The 21731-nt window shown below is 57.5% G+C and overlaps 1 protein-coding gene across 2 annotated transcripts; it reads left to right on the top strand.

The window, feature by feature from the left end:
- Positions 1-253: 253 nt before the first annotated feature.
- Positions 254-20432, top strand: RBBP8NL (RBBP8 N-terminal like). 2 transcript variants are annotated; one of them, XM_026092819.2, is made up of 15 exons: positions 254-375; positions 5540-5636; positions 5824-5985; positions 7353-7395; positions 8034-8129; positions 8429-8541; positions 9390-9462; positions 11055-11221; positions 11787-11869; positions 13416-13579; positions 14858-15689; positions 16192-16285; positions 18061-18122; positions 18464-18590; positions 19905-20432. In XM_026092819.2, exons 3-15 carry the CDS (start codon positions 5919-5921, stop codon positions 20030-20032), a joined length of 2049 nt encoding a protein of 682 aa, XP_025948604.2. In that variant the 5' UTR covers positions 254-375; positions 5540-5636; positions 5824-5918; the 3' UTR covers positions 20033-20432. The 2 variants fall into 2 exon arrangements, with proteins under 2 accessions (XP_025948604.2, XP_064377678.1); XM_064521608.1 differs by having other exon boundaries at positions 5540-5656.
- The last annotated feature ends 1299 nt before the right edge of the window (positions 20433-21731 follow it).

Genomic DNA, 21731 nt, shown 5'->3' with positions numbered 1-21731 from the left:
CCTTAATGGTGGATGAATTGTTTAAATGGCTCTGTTTGCTAATGTGATTGACTTCAACCAACAGCACAGGCTGAACTGTAATTACAGGAAAACAATCAAATCTCTATCTGGGTTCAAACTCTACCGGTCTTGCCACTTTTTTGTGTTATAGCAGAACCCGTTCAGCAGCTTGAGCCGAGCTGTGCCTCCTTTCTGCTGCTGGGGCAAAGAAACGCAAACCAGTAAAGCCAGTCCGACTGCAAAGAAAAAATTATGGCATATTGTCTGTGCAAGTTCACCCACACTGCTCACTCCTGCCTCCCGCGTCCCCGATGAGCGTCCGCGGAGCGCAGCCTAACTGAGCCAGCGGAGCCGGCGGCGGAGGCAGCCCCCCATGTGAGTACCGCTGGGCCCGCGCTGGTCTCTGCTCATCCCCTACGGCTGCAGCCCTGCCTAGCTGGGGAGGGAGCCGTGCGTGTGCGAAGGAAGCACAAGTGCCAGCAAAACGCGCCTAAGCGCGCAGGGCAGAGCTGTCACTCAGCTCCGGCAGCCAGCGCCTGGTCCAGCTGTCCCAGGATGGGGCCACGCTTGTGGCGGGGGGTTGCTTGCTTTCCTTTGCCCTGTCTGAGTTTGTAGAAGAAATTTGGGTTTTTGAGCAGTCAGTGAGTTGAGGGCTTGTTGCAAAGCCGGCTCTGCTGCTGCAGGAGAGCCGGCGTGGAGCAGGCGGGTTGGCAGGGAGCAGAGCTAAGCCAGGCTGGGCTGCATGGCCCTGGGACAGGGACTGTGTGGCTCTTGGAAACTTCTCCCCTGGTGCTTTCCATCTACGTGTGAAAGGTAGCGCGGTGTCATTGCCATCTGCAATGCGAAGAGATGTCATCCAGATCCCACTCGGTCTAAATGCAATAGCTGCTCCAGGGTCAGTGGCAGTTGGTGGGTACCCAGATTTATGTAATAGCCAGATTTACATCCAAAGAACAGGGCCTGGGGGTCAAAACAGCAACGTTTTCTCCTGGAGCAAACACCCAAGGCTACGCGACAGCCGCGACGCGAGCAGAGCCCCATCCTCAGCCGGGTCCGGGTCCCCGCGGCTCCGCGCGGTCCCCAGCAGCGCCTGGGCTTTGAGCATCCCTGGCCACCGGGCACCCGCTGCCGGTGCCTCTCCACCCGGGGCATCCGTGCCCGGCACGGCTTCTTCTCGGCAAAGTGCGGGCAGCTCCGAAACCTGCCAGGCAGGATGGCAAAGGCGGCGGCCCGGCAGGGCAGGGGGTGAGGGCTGGCTTGGGGCAAGAGCATTTTTTGGCCTGGCCCAAACCGTGCACACATTCAACAGTAAATAACGTCAGACTGGGTCACCAGGCTCCCTGCTCTCCCCCGGCTTCCCACCCTACACCCAGCACCTCTCTGTTGCCAGGGCTGAGGTGGAATTTGCTCTCTTTTCCCCCCGTCGGAGGGGAGTCGGGTTGCAGTGACCTCTGCTCCCCGGGCAGGGCGGCCCTCTGCCCCTGCTCGGACCCTTTCCCGCTGCGTTGTCCCTCGGGATGCCCTCCCACTCCCCGTGCCGCTGGAGAACGCTCCTGCAGGCAACGCAAATGTTCGGCAATCCTGGAGCTTCCCGGCGCTGCGAGGGGCCGCCGGGGGCACGGCGCGATGCTGCGGGGACGCAGAGGGCTGTCACCCCCCCTCCCTTCTCTCCCTCCCATCAAGAGCAGGGAAGCGGTGCTGGGACGGCAGCAGGAGCGGGGCTGTGTCCCCTCAACACTGCACCAGGGTTTTGCCCCTGTGGGCTGGACCGTCACCAGCTCCTGGTCCCCTCTGCAGCGATGCAGCGATCTGCAGCCATCGGACCCCCGTCGAGCTCCGACAGAGATCACGTCCCTGACCGTGCCCTTCACCCGAGCAGCCCCTCGGGGAGCCCGGCCCTGAGTCAAATGCCACCGTGAGCCGGAGCGTTCACAGGTCGCGCTGGGGACAGGCAGGGACACCTCAGCCCATAAAAATGCCTGGACGGGGCCGTGCTGCCTGCCGGGCAGCATAGCGCGGGGCTGAGCCGGCTGCGACACCGGGACGCGGCCAAAGCGCAGGCAGAGCCGCCCCGGAGAGCATCGAGCCGCGGCTCCGCCTGGGTACCGGGCTGCTCTGCCGGAGCAGGCACCGTGCAAGGGGCAAGCGTGGTCCCGGGAGGACGGCCAGGGAGAAGGGCTAGGAGGAGGGCAGCTGTCCTCCCGAAGCGTTACCCATCTTCCACCGAGTTTCACCCTTGCATCGCGCTCGCTTCGAGCTGAACCGGCTGCAGGCAGGACGTGGGAGCTGGGCAGGCAGGACGGGGGCTCCGCGGAGACCCTCGCCTCGCCGCCGGGCTCGACCCCGTGCAACCCGAGCCACAGTCCTGCGGTGTTTTCAAGAACCGCAGAGGAACTGGCATGTATCTATCTCCTTCCTATCTGCCAAACAGCAGCGTTGCTTGTCTGGCTTAACATCTGGCTCCCAGAATGTAAAAATACAGATTTTCCCCTATAGGAAGGTGGTCGGGGACTGCAGCATCGCGTGCGGTTTTGCAGGACTGAAACGCCGTAGCACATCGCCGTTCCTATAAACAGTGCTCCAGAGGAAAGCTGATACAATTATGGGCTTCATTAGCCGCATCATATCCAGGGGAGAGAGGTTTATCTGCATGGTTATTTGCACGGCCGCTGGAGCGAGCAGGACGCCCGGGCGCGCTGCAGCGCAGTGAGAGCGGGGTTTGGGGGGGGGCTGTGCCGCTGGCCCCGACCGGGCTGCAGGGGAGCCCCCGCGGGATGAGCCCCGGCCTCGTAGGAGCTGCAGGGGCTGACGCTGCCTCCTCACCGCCCTTCGCGGGGTATCGAGTACGAGGGGTTTGCTTAGGGGACGGGGGCGGCGGGAGGCAGCGCGCTTCGGGGCTGCGCTCGCTGCAAGGCCTCCAGCTATTCCCTCAGCTGCACCGCTTCGCAATTAAAACACCTGAAAAATGTGATAATGCTTCATTAGCCACTTCCCAGAGCATTTTGAGGCGTTAATTAAGTAACGTTAACAGAAGCTGCGGTTATCCCGAGATGCACAGGCAGATAAGTGGCTGGTTTTGCCATTTCCCAGCTCCCAGCGCCCGTGGCAGACCTGGCCTCGCTGCCCGAGCCCCCCATGCTCGAGGGCGGCACCCCCAGCGGGTTGGGGTGCGGGTCCCCCCGTGCCGGGAGCGCAACGAATGCGCAGCGCTGAATCGCAGCAAAGCGGCAGGGAGCAGCTCGTCGCAGGCGCCGGGGAGGGGAGCACAGACCCCGCAGCCTCCGGTCCCGGGTTCGCTCGGATGCTGCAGGTGACCGGGCTCTCCCGGGCTCGGGTGCGATAATAAGGGAGCGGGCAAACCCCGACATCGCCTGGGTGACTGCCGCAGCAGTGGGAGCAGCAGCGGTCGCCTGCGAAGGGCTGGGATGCAGGGCGAGGAGCTGCTTTCGCGATAGCCAGGGTCCGCGTCGGCGGCCGGTGCAGGCAGCTCCGGGTCGTGCCCGGCTCCGCAGAGCGGCTGCAGTGAGCGTTGCTCAGGGCCGGCAGCGCGAGGTGGAGGAAGGCACTGCATCTTCATCCCTTTGTAGGTGAGAGCCAATTTTCACCCCCAGCCCACCGGCGGGGGGTATTTTTGCAGCTCGCTAGCCTCTTTCCAACGGCCACGTGCAAAACCAGCTCAGCGGAGAGCAAGCCGTGGACTCTGCTTTAGGACGGCCTGTGCCATGTGATGTCAGTCACACAAATAAATAAATGTCCAGGAAAAAAGAAAACCTCCCAAAGCTGCCGAGTGCACGGAGCACTGGAAAAGCAGAACAGCTTCGCTTTGGCCTGCAAAATACCATTGGCACTGCAGGTTTTCCATGACTGATCAGCCAGCCTTTCTGAACATAAATTCAATTTATAGTGCTAAAATTAGATGGAGAGCACCAAGGGGTAGCCAAGAAAACGGAGTTTGGCTAGCGAGAGCAATCCTGCCGGGCGATCGCCTAGCGACGGGTATCCTGCACGCGTCTAGCCGGAGGCTGCGGAGCTCCAGCAGTGCCGACGCCGATGCTCTGTCTGCACAGGGCACCTGCTGGGCCCCCCCGGGCGTATTTTACGGTGACGGCTCTGGAGAGGGCACGGGGCTGTCAATGAGACCGCTGTGCAGGGCAGCGGGCGCTGCGCCGGGGGCACCGCGTCTGGGCTTCGTCAGGAAACCGCCGCAGTAAATCCTGCGGGGCGGCGGGGGCCGGGGCTCAGGCTGCACTGCCACCAGCCCCGCCACCCCCCTCGGGCGCCCCAAGACCCGGGACTCAGGGGAGCCCCAGAGGGCTGGGGGGAGCACGGCAGCCGTTGCCAGAGAGTTGCACACGGTGGCTAGGCAACATGCTGGCTGTGGGTCCGGCAACGCGGAGGGATCGATGTTCATGCAGCATCTCGCGTTTCTCCCTCTTTTTGCAACGGTGGGTGTCCACGGAGGAGACCGAGCTCCGCACCAGGCTTGTCTGCTGGCAGCGGTGCCGTCTGCGGGGGAGAGCGGATGCTGGGGTCTCGGGAAAGCACCGAAAATTGCAATAGCTTTTCACACCTGAAGGGCCGGGATGAACCCCCCGGGCAGGTCCCAGCTCCCCTGCTGCCATGGGGGCACCAAGAGGAAGAAAACCCAGGCTGCGGAGCTGCTGCCTCTGCCCTGGCCAGAACCGCAGCCCCAAACCGCGACCTGCCAGGCTCTGCCCGCAGCCGGGGGCCTGCCCGGGTCGGGACTCAGTGCTCCCCGTGAGCGCTTCCCCGTGCCCAGCGTGTGGGTGCCAAGGAACTGCTGGGTACAAGGAGGCAGCTCGTGTTAACATCTCATCCAGCTTTTGGGAGCAGAGCTGGGCGTTATTTCACCTGGCTCATCGCTAAGCCGCAGTTCTGGAGGCCGAGCTCAGGAGATGGTTCCCAACGCCGTCCCACGGTGGCTGGTCCCAAGCGAGCGCGTTGGCCCTGCGAGCCGCAACATGCCGTGCCGGCTGCGTTTTGCTCACTACAAGATCACCTGGAGCTTGCAAAGGCTGTTTTATGCCCCGGGAAGCGGGAACAATGACTTTTATTTGCTTGTTATTTCCCAAGACGAGGAAATTTCTGCTCCATTTGGACAGGATTTGCTCAAAAGGCAAGTGAAACCCCTTTGGGACGAGCATTTGCAGGGCCTGCTTTTGCCGCTGCGATGCTGGCTGCAAGCTCCTGCGACCACGGCTAGTGCTGCATTTACCTGCTCCTCCGTGCAGCCAGGTCACCGTTTTGCTGCACGTGCCAGATTTCTTTTTAAAATCAGACCCTTCAGGGGAAAGTTTCCTCCTCCAGCTCCGCGTGCCGGCGTCTTGCACATGCAGCCGACGGGGCTGCTGGCAGGGGAGCAGCCCGGCAAGAGCCCCCCCATGCTGCCGTGGGGCTGGAAATGCCTCCCGGGGCACGAGGCAGCCCGAGCACCCCAGGGTGCTCCCAGCCCGTCTGCTGCCTCTCCGGGCCTGGCTGTAAAACGGGGCCTATAACGCCTGGTTTTGTGTCTCCCAAGGGTTCAGAGCGCCGCAGTCAGCAGCATCCGTGGGGAGCCCAGGCGATGCTGGGGAGGCGGCGGAGCAGCGCGTGTCACCTCCACATAAGCTGGACAGGTTTGAATATCTGTCTCCATGTGAGCATGCTACTTTTTCCCCCTTTTTAGTTTAGCAAATGATTTTGCTTTCTATACCGGGTTCCTTTGTGTCCCTTTGTCCTATTCCTAAGACTTTGCAAAACGCAATGCACACAAAATACTCAGGTGCTTGTTTCACTGGGGGCTTTTCCATGTGTGCATGTTAGGCTAAAACCTGAGTGATTTAGAAGAAAAGGACGGCCTCGGGGCGCAAGCGGAGCATTGCTGCACGGCAGCCCGGGAGCACGGCACGGCGCTGAACATGACCACAGACAGTTTTGCAGAGTTCCTGAATAAGCTCAAAGAAATCCACGAGAAAGAGGTCCAAGGTAAGGAGACATGAGAGCTCCCATTAAAAAATGGCCGGCCTTTTAAAAAAAAAAAGGTCCGGTTCTTTTTAATGCCCCCTCCATCTATCTGGTGCCGAATAACCCGACGGGAGGAGGCGAGGGTGCAGGCGGGAGAGCCGCGGGACAGGCAGGGTCACAGCCTGACCCTCGAGGGAACCAAGAGGCCGATGGCACCTTGATGTATTTTAATCCATCGTTCAGGTGGAGACTGAGGTTTACAGAGAAAATCAGCAGCACTTTGGGTTATAAGGAGGAAAGGAGGAAACAGCCCATTTTTGTGTCTGATCTGGTCCCCGCAGCCCCGGGGGCCGTCGCTGCGGGAATCGCCCCTGGTCCAAGCATTAACCGCGGAGGGTTTGCCCTTTCCTGCCCTGCCGCCGCGGTCTGTGATAAATCCGAATTCCCACGTGGCGGAGGCGATGCCATTCCCATCCGAGCTCCCCAAACGCGCTGGGAAGGCCCCGGGAATCCCGGCTGCACCTGGGACATGCCGGCTTGCCGGAGAGCACAGCCGATCAGCAATGTATACCTTATAGCTGCGGCCACGCGGCTTTGGAGTATTATTTGGATACTGAATGATCAAAGGGGAAGCAGAAAGACGCAGTGATCTGCAGGACAGAAGCAGCAGGACTGTGCGGCTCTGCTGAAGAAAACCTTAGGATAAGGATAGATAGTTCAGTCCTCTGGGGAGCTGCCAAGTCATGCGCTACTAAAATAAGAACCATTAAGTTATGCAAACAAATGCCAGATCCAATTGTTTTCCTATTAGAATAATTCTCAGTATTAATATTACGAACACAACAGTGCTTTCACAGGATTCTGGCTTATGAATTCATCCTTGTCTTGTGTAATTTCAGGCCATGAGAGAGTACAGAGGAAACTGTTGAGCAATTTAAACCACACACTTACATCTATTTTGCATAAAATGGAGTTGACAGAACGTAATGTCTGCAGATCCATCAATGAAAGCGGTTCTTGTTGAGCTGTAAATGCTCTCCAAGATGCTTTGCAGCCCCAAGAATTATAAAATACTGCCCACCTGGGAAATGCATGGTGTAACTAGAAATAACGAGAAGTAAAACCGATCAGATTTTGCAGGGGGGAGGGAGGGAATGTAAACTCATTAAATCATGAAAATACAACATGTCCTCACATTTTACGCAACTTTTCCCGTTATGTTAAGCTGCTGTCATTTAACACAGGCAAACAAGGAATAAGGTTTGTAAATTGATGATGCTTCTTTAAAATGAAGCACCCTCCTGACGTTAGACTATCGCATTTTGTTTCCAAACTGCCTTGGAATTTGCAATAAATGCCCCTGTCTCTGGCTCTGTTAATTATTCCAGGTCTGCAAACAAAGCTAACGGAGCTGACGACGGAGAAATGCTGGTGAGCGATGCACGCTGTGCTCCCCATCTGCCCCGCGGTGTTTAAGGCCTGCGGGGGGGGGGACGAGGGGTTGCACTGCTTAATTTTAAGACCTTCGCAGAAGCTTCTCGGAGGCTGCTGTGTCTCTAGGTGCCTGCAAAGGCCACAAGTCCCGAGAGAGGCTGCCTGGGTTAGAGCATGGCTCGCCTATGCTTGGGCATTGCCACGTTTACACCTTTGGGTGACCTGCGCCACGCAGGGCCCGACACAGGCGGGGCTTGGGGTGACGTTCCCCTGAGACGGTTTGGTGATTTCCGGAGCAAGGAGACAGGAGTGACTTGTCAGATGTTCAGCAGGCAAAATCCCACCAACCCACGAGTGCCCTCCGCAGTGCCTGCGCAAGCTGGCCGCCGCCTCCTCCTCCTCTTCCTCCCCTGCATTGCCCCCAGGGCTGAGCAGGACTTTCCTCACCCTGGCACCCATCCACCCTGGCACCCACGCACCCAGTAAAAGCCCTTTAGCCATCCAGTGCGAGCAGCACCCCGGGCTCGGAGGGTAACTCCTTCCCGTTGCCAGTGCCCCCAGAATAGAGCCCCAGGCTCTAGGGGAAATCCAATAACCCGTTCTGTTTGCTCGTTCTGTGCTGTCTCTCACATTAGTGATGCCCAGCGGATTGAAGAGCTCTTTGCAAAAAATCACCAACTAAGGGAACAACAGAAGGTCCTTAAGGAAAATGTGAAAGTGCTAGAAAACAGGTAAGATGTATTTCTGAAGAAAGCACTGTTTTGCAGCAGTGAGCGCACCGTCCTGCAGGCAGGGCTTGCTTTCTGGTGTCCTCCCAGGAGCGGGCTGCAGCGCGCGAAGGTCTTTTCTCATCACAGCGTGGTGGTGGTGGGCTTGGACGCGGGCAGGTAGAGGGGCAGCGGCTGGGCTGCGTGGAGGGCACCGGCTCCTTGCACCGCGGCTGCACACGGGTGGGTGCGGATGCCGTGGCGGGGGTGGCGTCGAGGCCCCCGCCGGGTCTCGGTGCCCCAGCTCCCGGCTCTCCCCCCAGGCTGCGAGCGGGTCTCTGCGACAGATGCATGGTCACCCAGGAACTGGCGAAAAAGAAGCAGAATGAATACGAGACCTCCCACCTCCAGAGTCTCCAGCACATCTTCATCCTCAGTACGTACCGAGCTCTGCTGTAAGCTTGGCTTTGGCTCAGGGATGCTTTTCCCCGGGCGCAGGCTGCCCCACTGCCGGGACGGCACCTCCAGCACCGGGACGGCATGCCGCCGGGTAGCTGCTGGCACGAACCGGCAGAGCTGACGACTGCAGCCTGGGCTCGGCTGCTGCTGGGGGTCCCCAGCCAGGCGGTGTCGGCTGCCTGGAGAAAGATGCGCTTGGCAGGGCAGGAGCAACGCTCTGGAAAAGACTGGAAATTCGCAGCGGCTCAGCGCAGCTAGAGGGAAATCAAGCAACATGTATGAGGGATCTTCTCCCGAGCCCTTGGCAGAACTCCCAGCGCTGCTCCAGCCCGGGGTGTATTTCTCCATGTATCTGGCCCGGGGAGGGCAGTGGGGGTGAAGGAGAAAAGGGATAAGGAGGGATGGAGAGGTGCCAGCAGCCCTCGGTTTATCCCCCTGTCACACTGTCACTCCTGCTTTCCAAAGAATTACTTTCTAGCTGTAACACGGTGCCCGTCGATCGGAGGAGGAAAGGCAGCGCTCGCGGGCGCGATGCTGGCTGCATCGTTCCTGCTGCACCGCGGCCTGCGGTGGTCACCCTGTCCCGGCCGCCCTCTCCCCGGGAACCAAGTAGGCTCTGACGGACCTCGGTCCTGGCCAAGCTTGAGTCAGAAAGCTGCTCCCTTTTATCCTTAGCACCAAACATGTTTTTGGAGCAGGAAGGGAAGTCAAACCCCCTCAAATTCCCCCTCCTCCCCAACACAGGTACCGCAGCACACTGCAAGGAGCTCCCGCATCCCTCCCAGCAGCACCTTAACCCACCGCTCCCCTCGCCTCTCTTTGCAGCTAACGAGATGAACCGCCTGAAGGAGGAAAACAAAGCTCTCAAGGAAGACCTCAAGCGGCTCCGAGGCCTGGAGTAAGCACTCTTCTGGGTTTAATTCATTACGTGGGCCGCTGGTCTGGCCAGAGGCTTCCTTGCAGCTGAGCAGGGCTATGGCCAGACCACAATATCCTCAGAGGTGTTTTAGTGTCTAATTCCCATAGGTTCCGGTAGAAGATAGACACCAGAATACCTGCAATGATCTAAATCTCTCTTGATTTTTTGCTCACTCCCCTAGTCACCTGCATCCACGGATTTAATCTTTGAGTTCCTTGGAGCAAGGTATGGCTGAAGCAGGACGTAGTGGGATGAGGAGTGTACAGGAAAGCTGTGGGCATTTTCTAGTCCTGCATTTCCCACTAGTCCAGTTCTTCTACTGAACAATGATTGCGCCACAAGGGAAAGGGAGAAAGTACCTTTCTCCTGGCCAGCAGTGCAGGTCGACTCCCATGTCTCCTGGGGAGCGAAGGGTATTCAGCACACACCCATGGTGGACTATCATGGGAAGTAAAATTGGGGCTGCTTGCCTGGCCACAGTCTTTGCTGTAGGATTTCACAGCTTTTCCATGCCAACAGCTCCCCTCCTGCAGCAGGCAGACTGTGGGAATCAGAGGAGACCCCCAGCAGGACCTAACACCTCTTTGCAGAGTCACGGGGGCTCCGCACGCGTGTGCGACTGCAGCGGAAAGGCAGACTCCCAAGTCAGTAGAGCAGGTTTGCAGGAAACAGATTGCATTTTGTGTGGGGATAAGAGCAAGCAAGGAGAGGACTGAGCCAGGGTTAAGAGGGAGAAGTGATTTGCTCCAACAGGTTAATATCTTAGCAGAGCGCTGTGGTGAAAGCCAAGGAACCTGTCGGGCTAGCCAATATATACAAATCAGCTCATTCCTCAAGGGTTTAAAGTCCAGAGGAATTAGCACCAAGGGATTAGTTTAGAAATGTGTTTTCTTTGGAGCTCAGAAAGTTCCATCAATTTAAAGAGAAACTCTCACTTTTATGTCCCGATGCTTTCTGAGGCCTGAGGTGTTTCCTAGCCCTGGATCTGGTGGGGTTCAGTGGTCCCTGAGCATTCCTGCTCCGCTCTTCCCTGCACTGCTCAACAAGGATATTTTCAGCCAAACTCTGGGGCCTCAGCATCAGGATCCAGCTAGGGCTGGACATAGGCACGGGGCTTTGAGCCTCACAGCAATTCCCTCATAGTGACTGAGAGCATCAGCCCCATCGGCTGGAAATGGTAAAGGGTGACAGTCCTCAAATCCACGTGCTGAATCCACCCCACTCCATCAGGCTGAAATCCCAGCTGGAGAAAGACAGTTTCTCACAGAGCTTTTGCAATAGCCAGAGTTGGATTTTGGCTTACCCAACGTCGTGGCTTCCTGCAACGTTACCCACGGCAAAGTGGGGAAATCAGACCTTGAGCTATTGGGCTGGCTCTGTCCCATGTTCCTGACTGCAGCTGAACCTGTGATAAGCTAAAATGGAAGAAGGTGGGTCTGGGGACCCAGTATGTCCATATCCATATATACACATAGCTCTATAACTCACAGCTCACAGTTCAGTGACTCTCAAACTGGTGATCTCCTTCTCCTGCCTCTTCTCATTCATTTGTGTCCCTCTCCTTTCAACAGGGACAGGATAAAGCACCCAGGAGTCATCTCCAGAGAAAGCAGTTCCACCCCCAATTTCCCCTTGGCTTTGCTGTCTCCAGTAAGCAGGACCCCCAGCACCGACAAAGCAGCTCAGAGAGGGGCAGAAGAGGCACACCACGACGTGCCAGGCCTCGAGCCGGGAGAAGGTGAGAGCAGCTGGCCCCAGCCACACCTGAAGGGACTGGGGAAGGGAAGAATGACTGAGCCATAGCACAAAGCCGCTCTGGGAATGGGATTGGGGAGCAGATACCAAGTTTTTGGAAGCCTGGATAGACATTGCTGTAGCCAGAATAGCTGCCGTGAGGGAAACTGCATGTCAAGGGATAAACACGGTGCTCTGCTTTAGAGCAAACAGTCCCTGGAGATGCCTGGGTGCCATTACTGTAAGAAAAATGCTATGCAAACGTGGACCCACTACCCAGTTGGTGCAGAGACTATGTGTTTGCCTTGCTGTCAACTACATATGCAACAGAGGGTACATTAATTCTGGTGCTGGTTTGAGTCAGGCAAAAATCTTGGCCCAACTTTGGTGAGAAATCTTCAGTAGAAAGTGCTTGGTGCCTGCCAGCTCCTCCCAGCTGTCGTGTGCTAGCTTTCCACGCTACAGTCATCGGTAGGCTGCGAGACTCTAGCACGTGGGAGAGGAATGCAGGGCAGCCCGGAGCTACGCTGCGGGGCTGTCACGGTCACTGGTTGTGTCTTTGTTTGCAGAAAAGACTACAGGAACGAGAAATTCTCCAGGCAGTAGGACTTCCCCAAGCACTGTCCTCCAAGAAACCAGCCTTGCAGAAATGGTGAGAGTTGTCAGAGCTTGCCTAATGTCTTCAGGCCTTTTCCCCACCACTTTGGCCATCTTCACCAGATCAGAGTAGAATAGGATAGTGAATGGCCAAGAGGCCCTAGAGGGTGAAAGAATTGGGCAGCATGCCCTTGCCACAGCTGATGAGAGAACCTACCAATTGCCAGATACAACCTCTCTGCAGAAATTGCCCCTAGCTACAAGAAAAGCATTCAGAGTTTGGTACAGGCTTCCTGTCTCCTGCTGTGAGAGTCCACATCTTTGGTTTGTTTCCATATTTGTACTTCACGACAGATCTACAACATGTCTAGTATCCTTTTGTCCTCTGCTCATCACACTGGTTCCCCATTTGGATGCCTTGTTAGGGAAACCTCTCAGGAGTGACAAACCCTGGGAGATCACGCAGGCCCACATTTTGCTGTAGTTCACCCTGAGTTACAGAGTCAGTTCTCCATTATCTGGGGGGACAAGAGTCTGGGGCACCATGAATAATGGAAAAGCCTGTAAAACACATGAACCGTGGGCGCTTTTGAGTGCAGAGCATGAATACGCCACAGCAGCCCTACCCACAAGCATCTCAGACATCTCTCCATCTGCAGCACAGTGAATATTGGGATGCTCGTGCAGCCATAGCAGAGTTGTGTGTATTTTCAGAGAGACTGGCACTGAATAGATGCCATTTTGTGCATTGATGTGAGCCTGCCGTGCCTTTGAAACACAGAGTGTGAGGGATGCAGGATGATTTGGAGATATTGGGCACTGGGCCCTGAGACTTCAAGACCTTGAGCCCTGTTCCTTGAGGTGGGAACTCGAGCCCACATACACACCCACACAGATGGTTCCGTTTTGGCACAGGATTCACTTACCTGAATCCACAGAAAACTTGAAAGAGTGGGTGAAAAGAGGTTTTGGTAAGGCTGTGGGCAGGCTGTGAGGATAATTAATGGGGATCACAGTAAAGGCTGGTGACATCTCCAAGCAGGCAGGGAAAAGTCAAGTCAGAACTTGTTCTGAGCCTTATATGACAATAGATAAAGATCATGATGTCTTGGCCTCACAACTGGGGCCTCCACTGGAAATACACCCATTAGATAAAGGTAGGGTAGGAGCTCACATGAATGAGGTTTAGTGGCCTGAATAGGGGTCTGGAAATTTGCAGGGTCTTATCTTGCATAAGCCACTGAATCGTGGCTTGACCTGAGAGGAGGCACATGACCTCCTGGGCTACATAATGGTGCAGCCAGAAATGAAGAATAATGTAGATCCCACTGGAAAATAATGAAGGGAACTTTCCTGGGAAAACCAATAAGAATATTATTTAGCTGTTGGTTGGAATTGAATCAAATCACTTCTGATCACTTCTGGGGTAGAAATTGTTAAGAAAGATGCTGTGAAGTCTTTCATAGGGAGCACTCAGTCTGCTTCCCACAAGAAGCCCACTGTCTCTGCTCAGTGAGGCTCTCCAGACATTGCTCCGAGACCCCCCTCGGTCCAAGGAGTACAGCAGAAAGGCTCACGCGGACTCTTTCCCCCTACCGTAGACATCCCAGAGGATCGCCAACCAGCTGCACGGAACCTTTGCCTTGGTGAGACCTGGCTCGAGACCGTGCCTCCCAGAAAAAAGTCCTCCAGGGGCTGCATTGTCCCCACCAGCAAGGAAGACCCCTCTGCAGCCGGAGCGTGAGCACAGCCCCAGCCTCGAGGCGTGAGTTACCCTGCTGCAGTTCTTGGTGGGCTCGCGTAGGTCTGATCTGCAGCCAGCAAAAAAGCTGCCACTGTCCTCTTTCTCATTTCACGGGGGGTGTCTTTCCCCATCACTAGCTAGATCTTCCTGTCACCACGTCAGCCTGTGGCCTCTCCCACTCATCCCTGTGAACAGTGAAGGTTAAGCTGAAATACTGGATCCACAAGCCGGGCTGGAAACCTCACCGAGCAGACTGTGATGAGATGGCCAGTTCTTGCTGTAACTAACCACCACCTTCTCCAGACTTCTTGTACTGCCCACAGCCGCGGGGATGGGGGGATGGTCCAATGGTTCTCCCAGTTTACACCAGCAGCAATGACTGGAATCCAGCCCTACGGGAACAGTCTCTAGTTATTTCAGTTTCATCAGGCAGAACCAGAAAGTGAACCAGATGCCCCAATCTCCAGCCTGCAGAAGAACAAGAAGATGACTTAAGCGGGAAGCAGCAATCCCTGCTGCTCCTTATCTATTCTAATGGGCTTTTCTGCAGTGCTCAGCACTTTCCAGGGCTTATCCTTCCCATTGATTTCAGAAGCAGTGCTGAGCAAAGCCAGTAAGCTCACCTGTAGAGACAGCAAGTTTCCCAGAGTGGGAGTAGCCCTGCCGTGCATTCCCAGTGCTCGTGCACATGCAAGCTGTCAAGTAAGAAGCAACAGCAGGGACGTGGTTTGCATGAGCAGCTCCACTCGCCATGCTGGCCTTCCTAACGGGGCTGTAAAAATCTCCCAGTGGATGAGATTAGGGGAGGACAGATTATTCATCAGTGGTGTGACATTGTCCTGGAGGTCTTCAGAGCCACCAAACCACTAAGAAAGACCAAGAACAGGTATGGGTGGAATTTAGGGTGAGTCTGGCTGTATGGTATAGTTTAGCAAGCAAATTTTCAGCAGCAATGCTGATCTGAGCTGTCACTATATCCCCGCACTGACTCTACCCCTCCCTTGTGCTAGCGTGGTCCAGGGACAGGAACACGCTGTTGGAGGCAAGGGCACGGTAACAGCTTACGGCAGTGCGAGCGGCAGCACTGCTGGGCGTCTAACCTCCGCGCCCGTCCCAGGGACGGACACCTCCTCGCCAGCACAACACCCAAAGCAAGTGTAGCGCGAGGGGCCAGAAGCCGCAACAGTCAGTGGGGCACAGAAAGGGCAGGGGAGAGCAAGTGCATCATCACCTGCAGGAGCTGGGAAATTATATGGGAACTCTCTAATAAATGCGATGGGATTCTTTTGTTTCTTCTAGTTATGCAGCAGCAAGCAAACTGGACTCCCCCAAGGTTGCTCCATCCTACGAAAACTTAAAACTGACCGCCAGGACGGAGCAGCTCTGCCTCCTCAACAAGCATTTTCCCCTGCAGCAGCTGGGGCTGGCGAGTAACCACGCTTCTGCCGACAGGGACGGCAGCTTCTCCAGCCAGTTCCTCAGGGCCAAAGACGCTGAAGGCAGCACGAGGGCACGCGACGACTGGGAAGATCGCGCAGCCGTTTTCAAGCTCCCCGCCGCCGTGGTTTACATGCGGGATCAGCATCTGGAGGGGAAACTCCACCTCCTCCAGCACCGGGAGCGGCTGCAGCACCTCCTCGCTCACCAGCGCCCGCAAAGCCTCCGCGCCAGGGCGGACGGCGACCCCGGAGCCGCTCCCGAGGAGCGGTCCCTGTCCCCGTGGCTAAGCGTCACACCAGGACGCAAAGAGGAGAGGTCCTTCCTGGAGGACGCCGCGGATGGGAAAGATGAGAAAGAGCTTTGGCTAAGCCGGGACGGCTCCGAGCTCGGAGAGAAGGCCGAGGCGGCGAGGGACTACGGCGCAGACGTACCGCTGGACCTATCGGACCCCGGCCGCGGCAGGGAGACGGGCTGGCACAGCTCGCCGGAGCCGCGGGAGGCTGGCCACGGGCGGCTGAGCCCCACGGAGAGCCCCGCTGTTCCGGCAGCCCGGGGCCCCTGCGGACGGCGCGGGGCAGAGTGGGATGACTTGCCCCTCACCTACTGCCGCCTCCAAGCCGCCCGCGCCCAGCCCAGGGGCCAGCCCAGCGGTGTCAAGGAGGAGGAAGAGGAGGAAGAGGAAGCGGCTGTGGTGAGTACAGCCTGCGCTGGCATTCCCCTCTCCAGGGAGTCCAGTGTCGGGCTCTGGGTGCCCAGCACAGTTGCAATGACCTTTAATGTCCTGTCTTGGAAAGGCCCGTGAGCAAATGGCTTTGCCTCACGTGAAGCCAACGCAGATATATTTGCATATGATAAAGTCACGGCCACCTGGTCACAGTCTTTGTTTTTCAGCTCGGCAGAAAATAGCCTGGAGACTCTTCCCCACTCATGTCCGAAAGATTTTCCTTCCAGGTTAGAGCAACGGTGTGCAGACAGTCTGCGCCCTGTCCCCGCACTCCTCTGCTGCAACATGCCACAGCTACACAGAAATGCCCCCGCGACGCTCGTCCCTGCAGTTGTCACAGGCAGCGCATAGGGGCTGGGGACTGGCCTTGTCTCCTGCCTCGCAGAAGGCAGTGTTTCTAGTAACTAAGGTAATGGCAAGCATTTACAGGGCTGCCACACTTTGTACCTTACAGCTCTCTTTCTCGCAGGCCCATCCTACAAGCAAGTCAACGTCGAGTGACCCTGAGGCCCTTCCGGAGACCAAGACGAGACTGTCTCTCAATGCACAGAAGGGAGAACCAGGTAAAAAGCCCCAGGCAAATGTGACATTGGAGAAGGCAAGAGCAAAAGATGCATTTTGTTTTGTGTGAAGGCAACTTACAGCTGGAAACTCTCTGTGCTGGACTTTGCAAACACTTGCAATTCCTACTGACAAAAGGAATTACTAAATAACAAGGAGCCCCCTTCTAGGGGCCCAGGTGCACCTGGCTCCCAGCTCTTCTGGGCCATCACGGGAGCTTTGAGTTTCACATTTCTATCCCCGACTACTCAATTTTCAAGCCTGGAGATGCCCAAAAGTCAGGCTCAGTCTCTAGGGAAGAGGCAGCCCTGGCTGTTCTGGAGAGGAGGCCAGTATCTCTGCCCCACGTGACCGGGAGGCACCCACCCACTCTCACCTCGCATGCCCTGCAGAGCAGCCTGCACCCTGCGCTCACCGGCCGGGTGGGCACAGAGGCTCGAGGAGCTAAAGAGGCTGATTTAGCACGGATCTCTTGGCATTACTCCCTGGTGAGCCACAAACACAAGACAGTGTTGCTGCTCCATGATCACCCACACGGACAGGTCGCTCTCAGAAAAGGAGAAGCTCAAAACTGTTCCCACTGGGGACAGGGAAAAGGCAAGAGGTTTGCAGGATTAGCACAGAGAAAAACCATCCCTGTCTGTGCCCCCTTTCTCCACGGAAAGAAGGAGCAAGGGATGCTGGTACCTCCAAGAGGTAGGACGGGGCACGCTCTTCCATTTTCCCTGCTCCATCCATGGCTAAAGCCCTTTCCTATCTCAAAGCAAACAGCTGGGGACACTCAGGGCTTCCTCCCCGGCTGACCGCCGTGGGACATGGAAGGCAGGTGTCCCCCGGTGGGTGGGAGGCTGTAGCCATGAGGAGCGCAGAGAGAAGCACGTCTCCTGAGAGCTTCTCCGTACCAGCCTTACTGGCTTGGCCAGAAAGTTGAGCTCGCCTGGATTAGTTGGTCTGGGTGTGTCGGAGTGGTTTGGGAACACTCTCCAGAGCAGGATTTTGCACAGTGGAAAAAAAAGGGGAGTCCTCTGTGATTTACATGTTAAGGAGATATCATCATGGCAGAAGAATTTCAACCGATTACATTCCGGGTGTGGGAAAATACAGGACTTTCTTTAGTTCTCACCTGAAGGTTGACACAAAGCCCAGGAAACAATATACAAATACTTGCTCACTTTCTAGTGAACCTTAACCCCCGGAAGGATAAAGTGAGGACAGGAGCAGGCTACAAGCGCTCTGCGAGTGTCTGAAACACGGATGATCTGCTCTCTCACCTAGGCGAGAGCTTTTCTGCGGTTAGACCTGGGGGCAGATTTACTGCGAGGTTGTGGGACCCCCCAGCTCTCGGCGTGGTGGGGACAAGGCAGCGGTGCTGCAGGAGAGCACAGCCCCAGCCCCTCCTGCCACCCTTCTGCACCGCTGCACTTTCGGTGCCGGGGCCAGCGTGGGTGTGCCATCGCGGGTGCACGCCGGGCGTACGGACAGGGCGACGGTGCCCACAGCCGGCAGGGCTCGGTCCCAGCCTGTGCCAGCCGCTCTCTGTGCAAAGGTTAGGTGCGTGTCTGGTGCACGCAGGTACGTGTCTGCCGGCATGTAGCCTCGGGGCCTGTGTGCAGCAAAAGCCTTCTGTTGGGCAGGGAAACAGCTCGCCTGTCGTCCTTCCTCTCCTCCTCAACGCAAGTTCCCTACTAAGAGCCACTAAGCTGGAGCTCTGTATCATGCTCGTGAGTTTGTCAGGCCCCGTACCAGACAAAAACCCCTTCCTTTTGTATTTCCCTAGATGACGATGATGCTGAGTCTGGGAAGCAGGACTCTGACGAGCCCGACACAACGGACAGTGAGGTTTGTTTGCTTTCCTCAGTCCATTAACTCAGACTGCCTCGGGTCTGGCGATGCTTTCGGTCTGGGGATTCCTGTTCTGGGAGGCAACGGGAGACTAAGACAAGCGTCCACCTGCCTGGACTCACTGGTCACACAGGTGACAGCTCCTACAGGGGATGCCAAACCCCTTTTCCACATTGCTACCTAACTTGTCAAGAAGGGATGGAGATAGCACTTTCCAGATAGTCAAGTGGGTTCCTTAATGCCAACGTTTGTCACAGCGGCATGGCAATCCAGCCCAGCCATCGGCTCCCTGGAAAGCAGACTAACTTGCAAACTGACGGGTCTTCCCTTTGGTGTAGGTCGCTGCCCCATATGAACACAACATCCCACAAGAAGCCCAAGCTGAAGAAAAATATTTTTGTGTGAAAGACAGAGCTCATGTGCTGCTAAAGAAGCGAAAAAGAGCACAGGATGCCTGGACAAAAGGTAGGAAGGAGGAGTTCCTTGTGGGATCAGCTCAGGGCTACAACTTCCGCCGCTTCCCGAGGGGCTCCTTTCAAGAGAAACACCCGGGGGCCCCCGGCACTTTCCCTTCCCACGGAGAGGCGGGTGCTCTTCCGCCAAATGAATTGCACGCTGCAAACAAATGTTTGCCCAAGGTGATACAGTTGAGTCTCTTGGCTCCCTGCGATAAGACACGCTGTGCCGTGCTTTGGCAACGGGTGTATCTCCAACCAGGAGCTCCCTGCTAATGGTTAGCCAGGCGAGCCCGGGCGACAGCGGCCCAGAGAGCACTCCTGGACACCTAAGCTAACAGGTATAAGTCCCTCGTGTTTGTTCAGCCAGTCTGGAGAGGTGCTGATTGGAGAAGGCCAAATTCCCAACCGTGAGTTATTGACATTCGGAGAAAAGTTTCTCGCAGACTCTGTTGATTTTCCAGAGCGGCCGCAGAGGTTTTCCCTGGCTGACAATGGAATGTGTTGTACCCCGGTTTCCTACAGGTGAATAAGCAGAAAACTGTTCCCGATAAGGGCCAGGATAAAACAGTGTGCCTGTCAAGGCTTAAATACTGCCCTGTCAGAAATATCCTGCTACTAACAGTCAGTAAAGAAAGGGCAGTGTTGACCGATTGAAAATATATAGACGGCTGTTGCTTAAGCATAAAAGGGAGCTTGTTTAACAAGGAAGCGCTGCCCCTTGCTCTCCTCCTGGCCTTGGGGGATGCCTGCTAGTGCCGTGAACATGATCGCATGCGGGTGAGAAGAGGGACTGCTCCATAAAACAAGCCTCTCCCGGAACAGTGAGGAGAAAGCCGTCCTGTCCTCCCCCGGGCAGACGTGCAGCAGCACCGGTGTGCACTGCAGCGAGCCCAGCTTGGAGCCCAGCTCATGTGAGTGCAGGCTCCGGGACTGGATGGAGATGTCCAGAGCCAGGGCTGGATGCGGCTGTGGCAGTGATGGGGCGATGGCGAAGCACAACCCCTCTCACGTTGTGCGGTGTGTACTGCTCTGAAAGGGGAAGAAAGACAGAAAAACACATCTCACTGATCTGGGAAGGGGATGTACCTCGTAGGCATGCTTCTGTGCCCAAAGGGGACACACATAGTTTCTGCTTTCAGGGTCGCAACAGCCTCCCCCAAATACCTTTCCCTCTCAAATGTGAGAGGGTTTCTCTTCATCTGCCATTTGCTGCGCTTGCTTTCTCCGGTGCAGTCAGTATTTTCAGACTAAGCCACGTTGACCCTGTGCACCTGAGTCCTAACTCTGTGGTTAACTTCTGCGGTCATCTTCCTGTTAACAGCATCAAAGAAGACGCCGAGGGGAAGAAAGAAAGTCCAAGCCGAAGAGTGCCCAGCTGGGGCACCGGTGACCACCAAGACCCTGGAGAACAGCTCCGCTTCCCAGCACGATGCCTGCGAGGAGAGCTAACGGCAGGGCGGGAGGAGAAGCCACGGGGGCACGCGGCAGTGCGGAGGAGAGGGCCGGGCTGGCTCGGAGACCTCCCACGCCGGGAGCGCGATGACTCCTGCGGCGCAGGGCTGGGCGGCGGGGACCTCGCGAGGGTTCAGTGAGGACACTGGGCTGGGCAGCAGGGACCGCATGAGGACACCCGTCCTGGGTGCTCCTGGAGGAGGCTGGCGGCATCGGTTAAACCCGACGGCGGTTAAACCTGCGCGGCCCCCTTGCTGGAGCAGGGCCAGGCTGGCGGCTTTCCGTCCCGGCTGAGGGCCGGGGGGACGTGTCCCCCCGGGATGGCGTGGCGCGCAGGCCGGCCGCGGCAGCACCGCCACGAGCTTGTTTCCACGTGGATAAATCGCTCTGGAAAGACTTTTCTGCTGTGTTAAGGCGGGGCGTGCTCCCCGTCAGCGCCAAGCCACGGGGTCCCGCTGCTGCCCGGCCCGGGACGGCGAGGAGGGCCGCGGCGGGCGCCACGACAGCCGGGCCGGGCCCGCGTGGGGGGAACGGGCGGCCGGGGAAGCGGAGCGGGGGGACGGGCCCAGGCGGCGCCTGCGCCTCCCCAGCCCGCGGCCTCCCGCGCTCCCCCTCCGCCGCACGGGACCGCACCGCCCGGCCCCGCCGCCCGCAACGGAGCTGCTCGGCCCGGCCCGGCCCGCAACGGGTGGCGGGGGCGCGGGAGGGGGCGGCACCGGGGGCGGGGCCTGACGCCGGGGGCGGGGCCAGGGGCGGGGCCAGCCCGCGGGAGCCGCCGCAGCCGGCAGCGCCACCTGGCGGGGAGAGGGCGCGTGGGGGGGGGAGTGTGTGTGTGTGTGTGTGTGTGTGTGTGTGTGTGTGTGTGTGTGTGTGTGTGTGTGTGTGTGTGTATATGTGTGCATGTGCGTATATGTGTGCGTGTGTATGTGTGTATGCATGCATGTGCATGCGTGTGCTGTGTGCTAGTGTGGTGTGTGTTAGCATGAAAGTGTGTGTGTGTGTGTTCGCATGCATGTTCACGTGTGTTTGTGTGTGTGTTAGTGTGCACATTCACATGCGTTAGTGTGTTGGGGTGTGTGTGTGTGTGTGTGTGTGTGTGTGTGTACTAGCGTTACGTCCGCCTGCCACCGTGCATTGAGGCTGCAGCAGCCCCCAGCCACAACGTCTCACGGGGCTTCACAACGCGGCTGCCAACGTGGGGGGCGGGAAGCGAAGCCACTGCTGAAGTGAAGCCGCCGCTTGCCCTGTGTGCAGGCACCCCTGAGGGGTCCGTCACCCTCCGTGGGGTCCGTCACCCCGTGGGGTCAGTGGGGAATCGCTCCCAGGTGGGACAGCCCCCCTCGGCTCAGCTCGGCCCCGCTGAGATGAGGTGAGATGAGGTGAGATGAGATGAGGTGAGATGAGGTGAGATGAGGTGAGAGATGAGCAAGATCCTCAGTCTTGCAGCCCCAGCAGTGCTGCGGTCCGCACGCGGCACACACGAGCTGTGCTGGCACGAGCAAGGGCTGAGCAGCCGGGGCGCCGGCGAAGGGCCCGTGCCAGTGCTGATTCATCCCGGCTTCAAGCGCTCCTCGGGTCATAGCCCTGGCGACTGGACCTGGGCCACGACTCGGATTCCTTCCCCTTTCGGTCCGGGGCAGCCAGCACCACATCTGTCCCTTGCTCGGGCCGACTTGCAGGGGCAGCGATACCCAGG

Source organism: Dromaius novaehollandiae, chromosome 16 (genome assembly GCF_036370855.1).
Source record: "Dromaius novaehollandiae isolate bDroNov1 chromosome 16, bDroNov1.hap1, whole genome shotgun sequence".
Classification (NCBI taxonomy): Eukaryota; Metazoa; Chordata; class Aves; order Casuariiformes; family Dromaiidae; genus Dromaius; species Dromaius novaehollandiae.
Note: the sequence above shows the minus strand (reverse complement) of the source record. Positions and strands in the feature narration are given on the sequence as shown.

What these genes read in the sequence shown, in the direction of transcription:
- RBBP8NL (XM_026092819.2), top strand. Translation starts at nt 5,919, where the DNA reads ATGACCACAGACAGTTTTGCAGAGTTCCTGAATAAGCTCAAAGAAATC. An exon ending in AGGCCTCGAGCCGGGAGAAG is followed by an intron (nt 11,222 to 11,786) that starts GTGAGAGCAGCT and finishes CTTTGTTTGCAG; the next exon opens with AAAAGACTACAGGAACGAGA. An exon ending in CCGACACAACGGACAGTGAG is followed by an intron (nt 18,123 to 18,463) that starts GTTTGTTTGCTT and finishes CCTTTGGTGTAG; the next exon opens with GTCGCTGCCCCATATGAACA.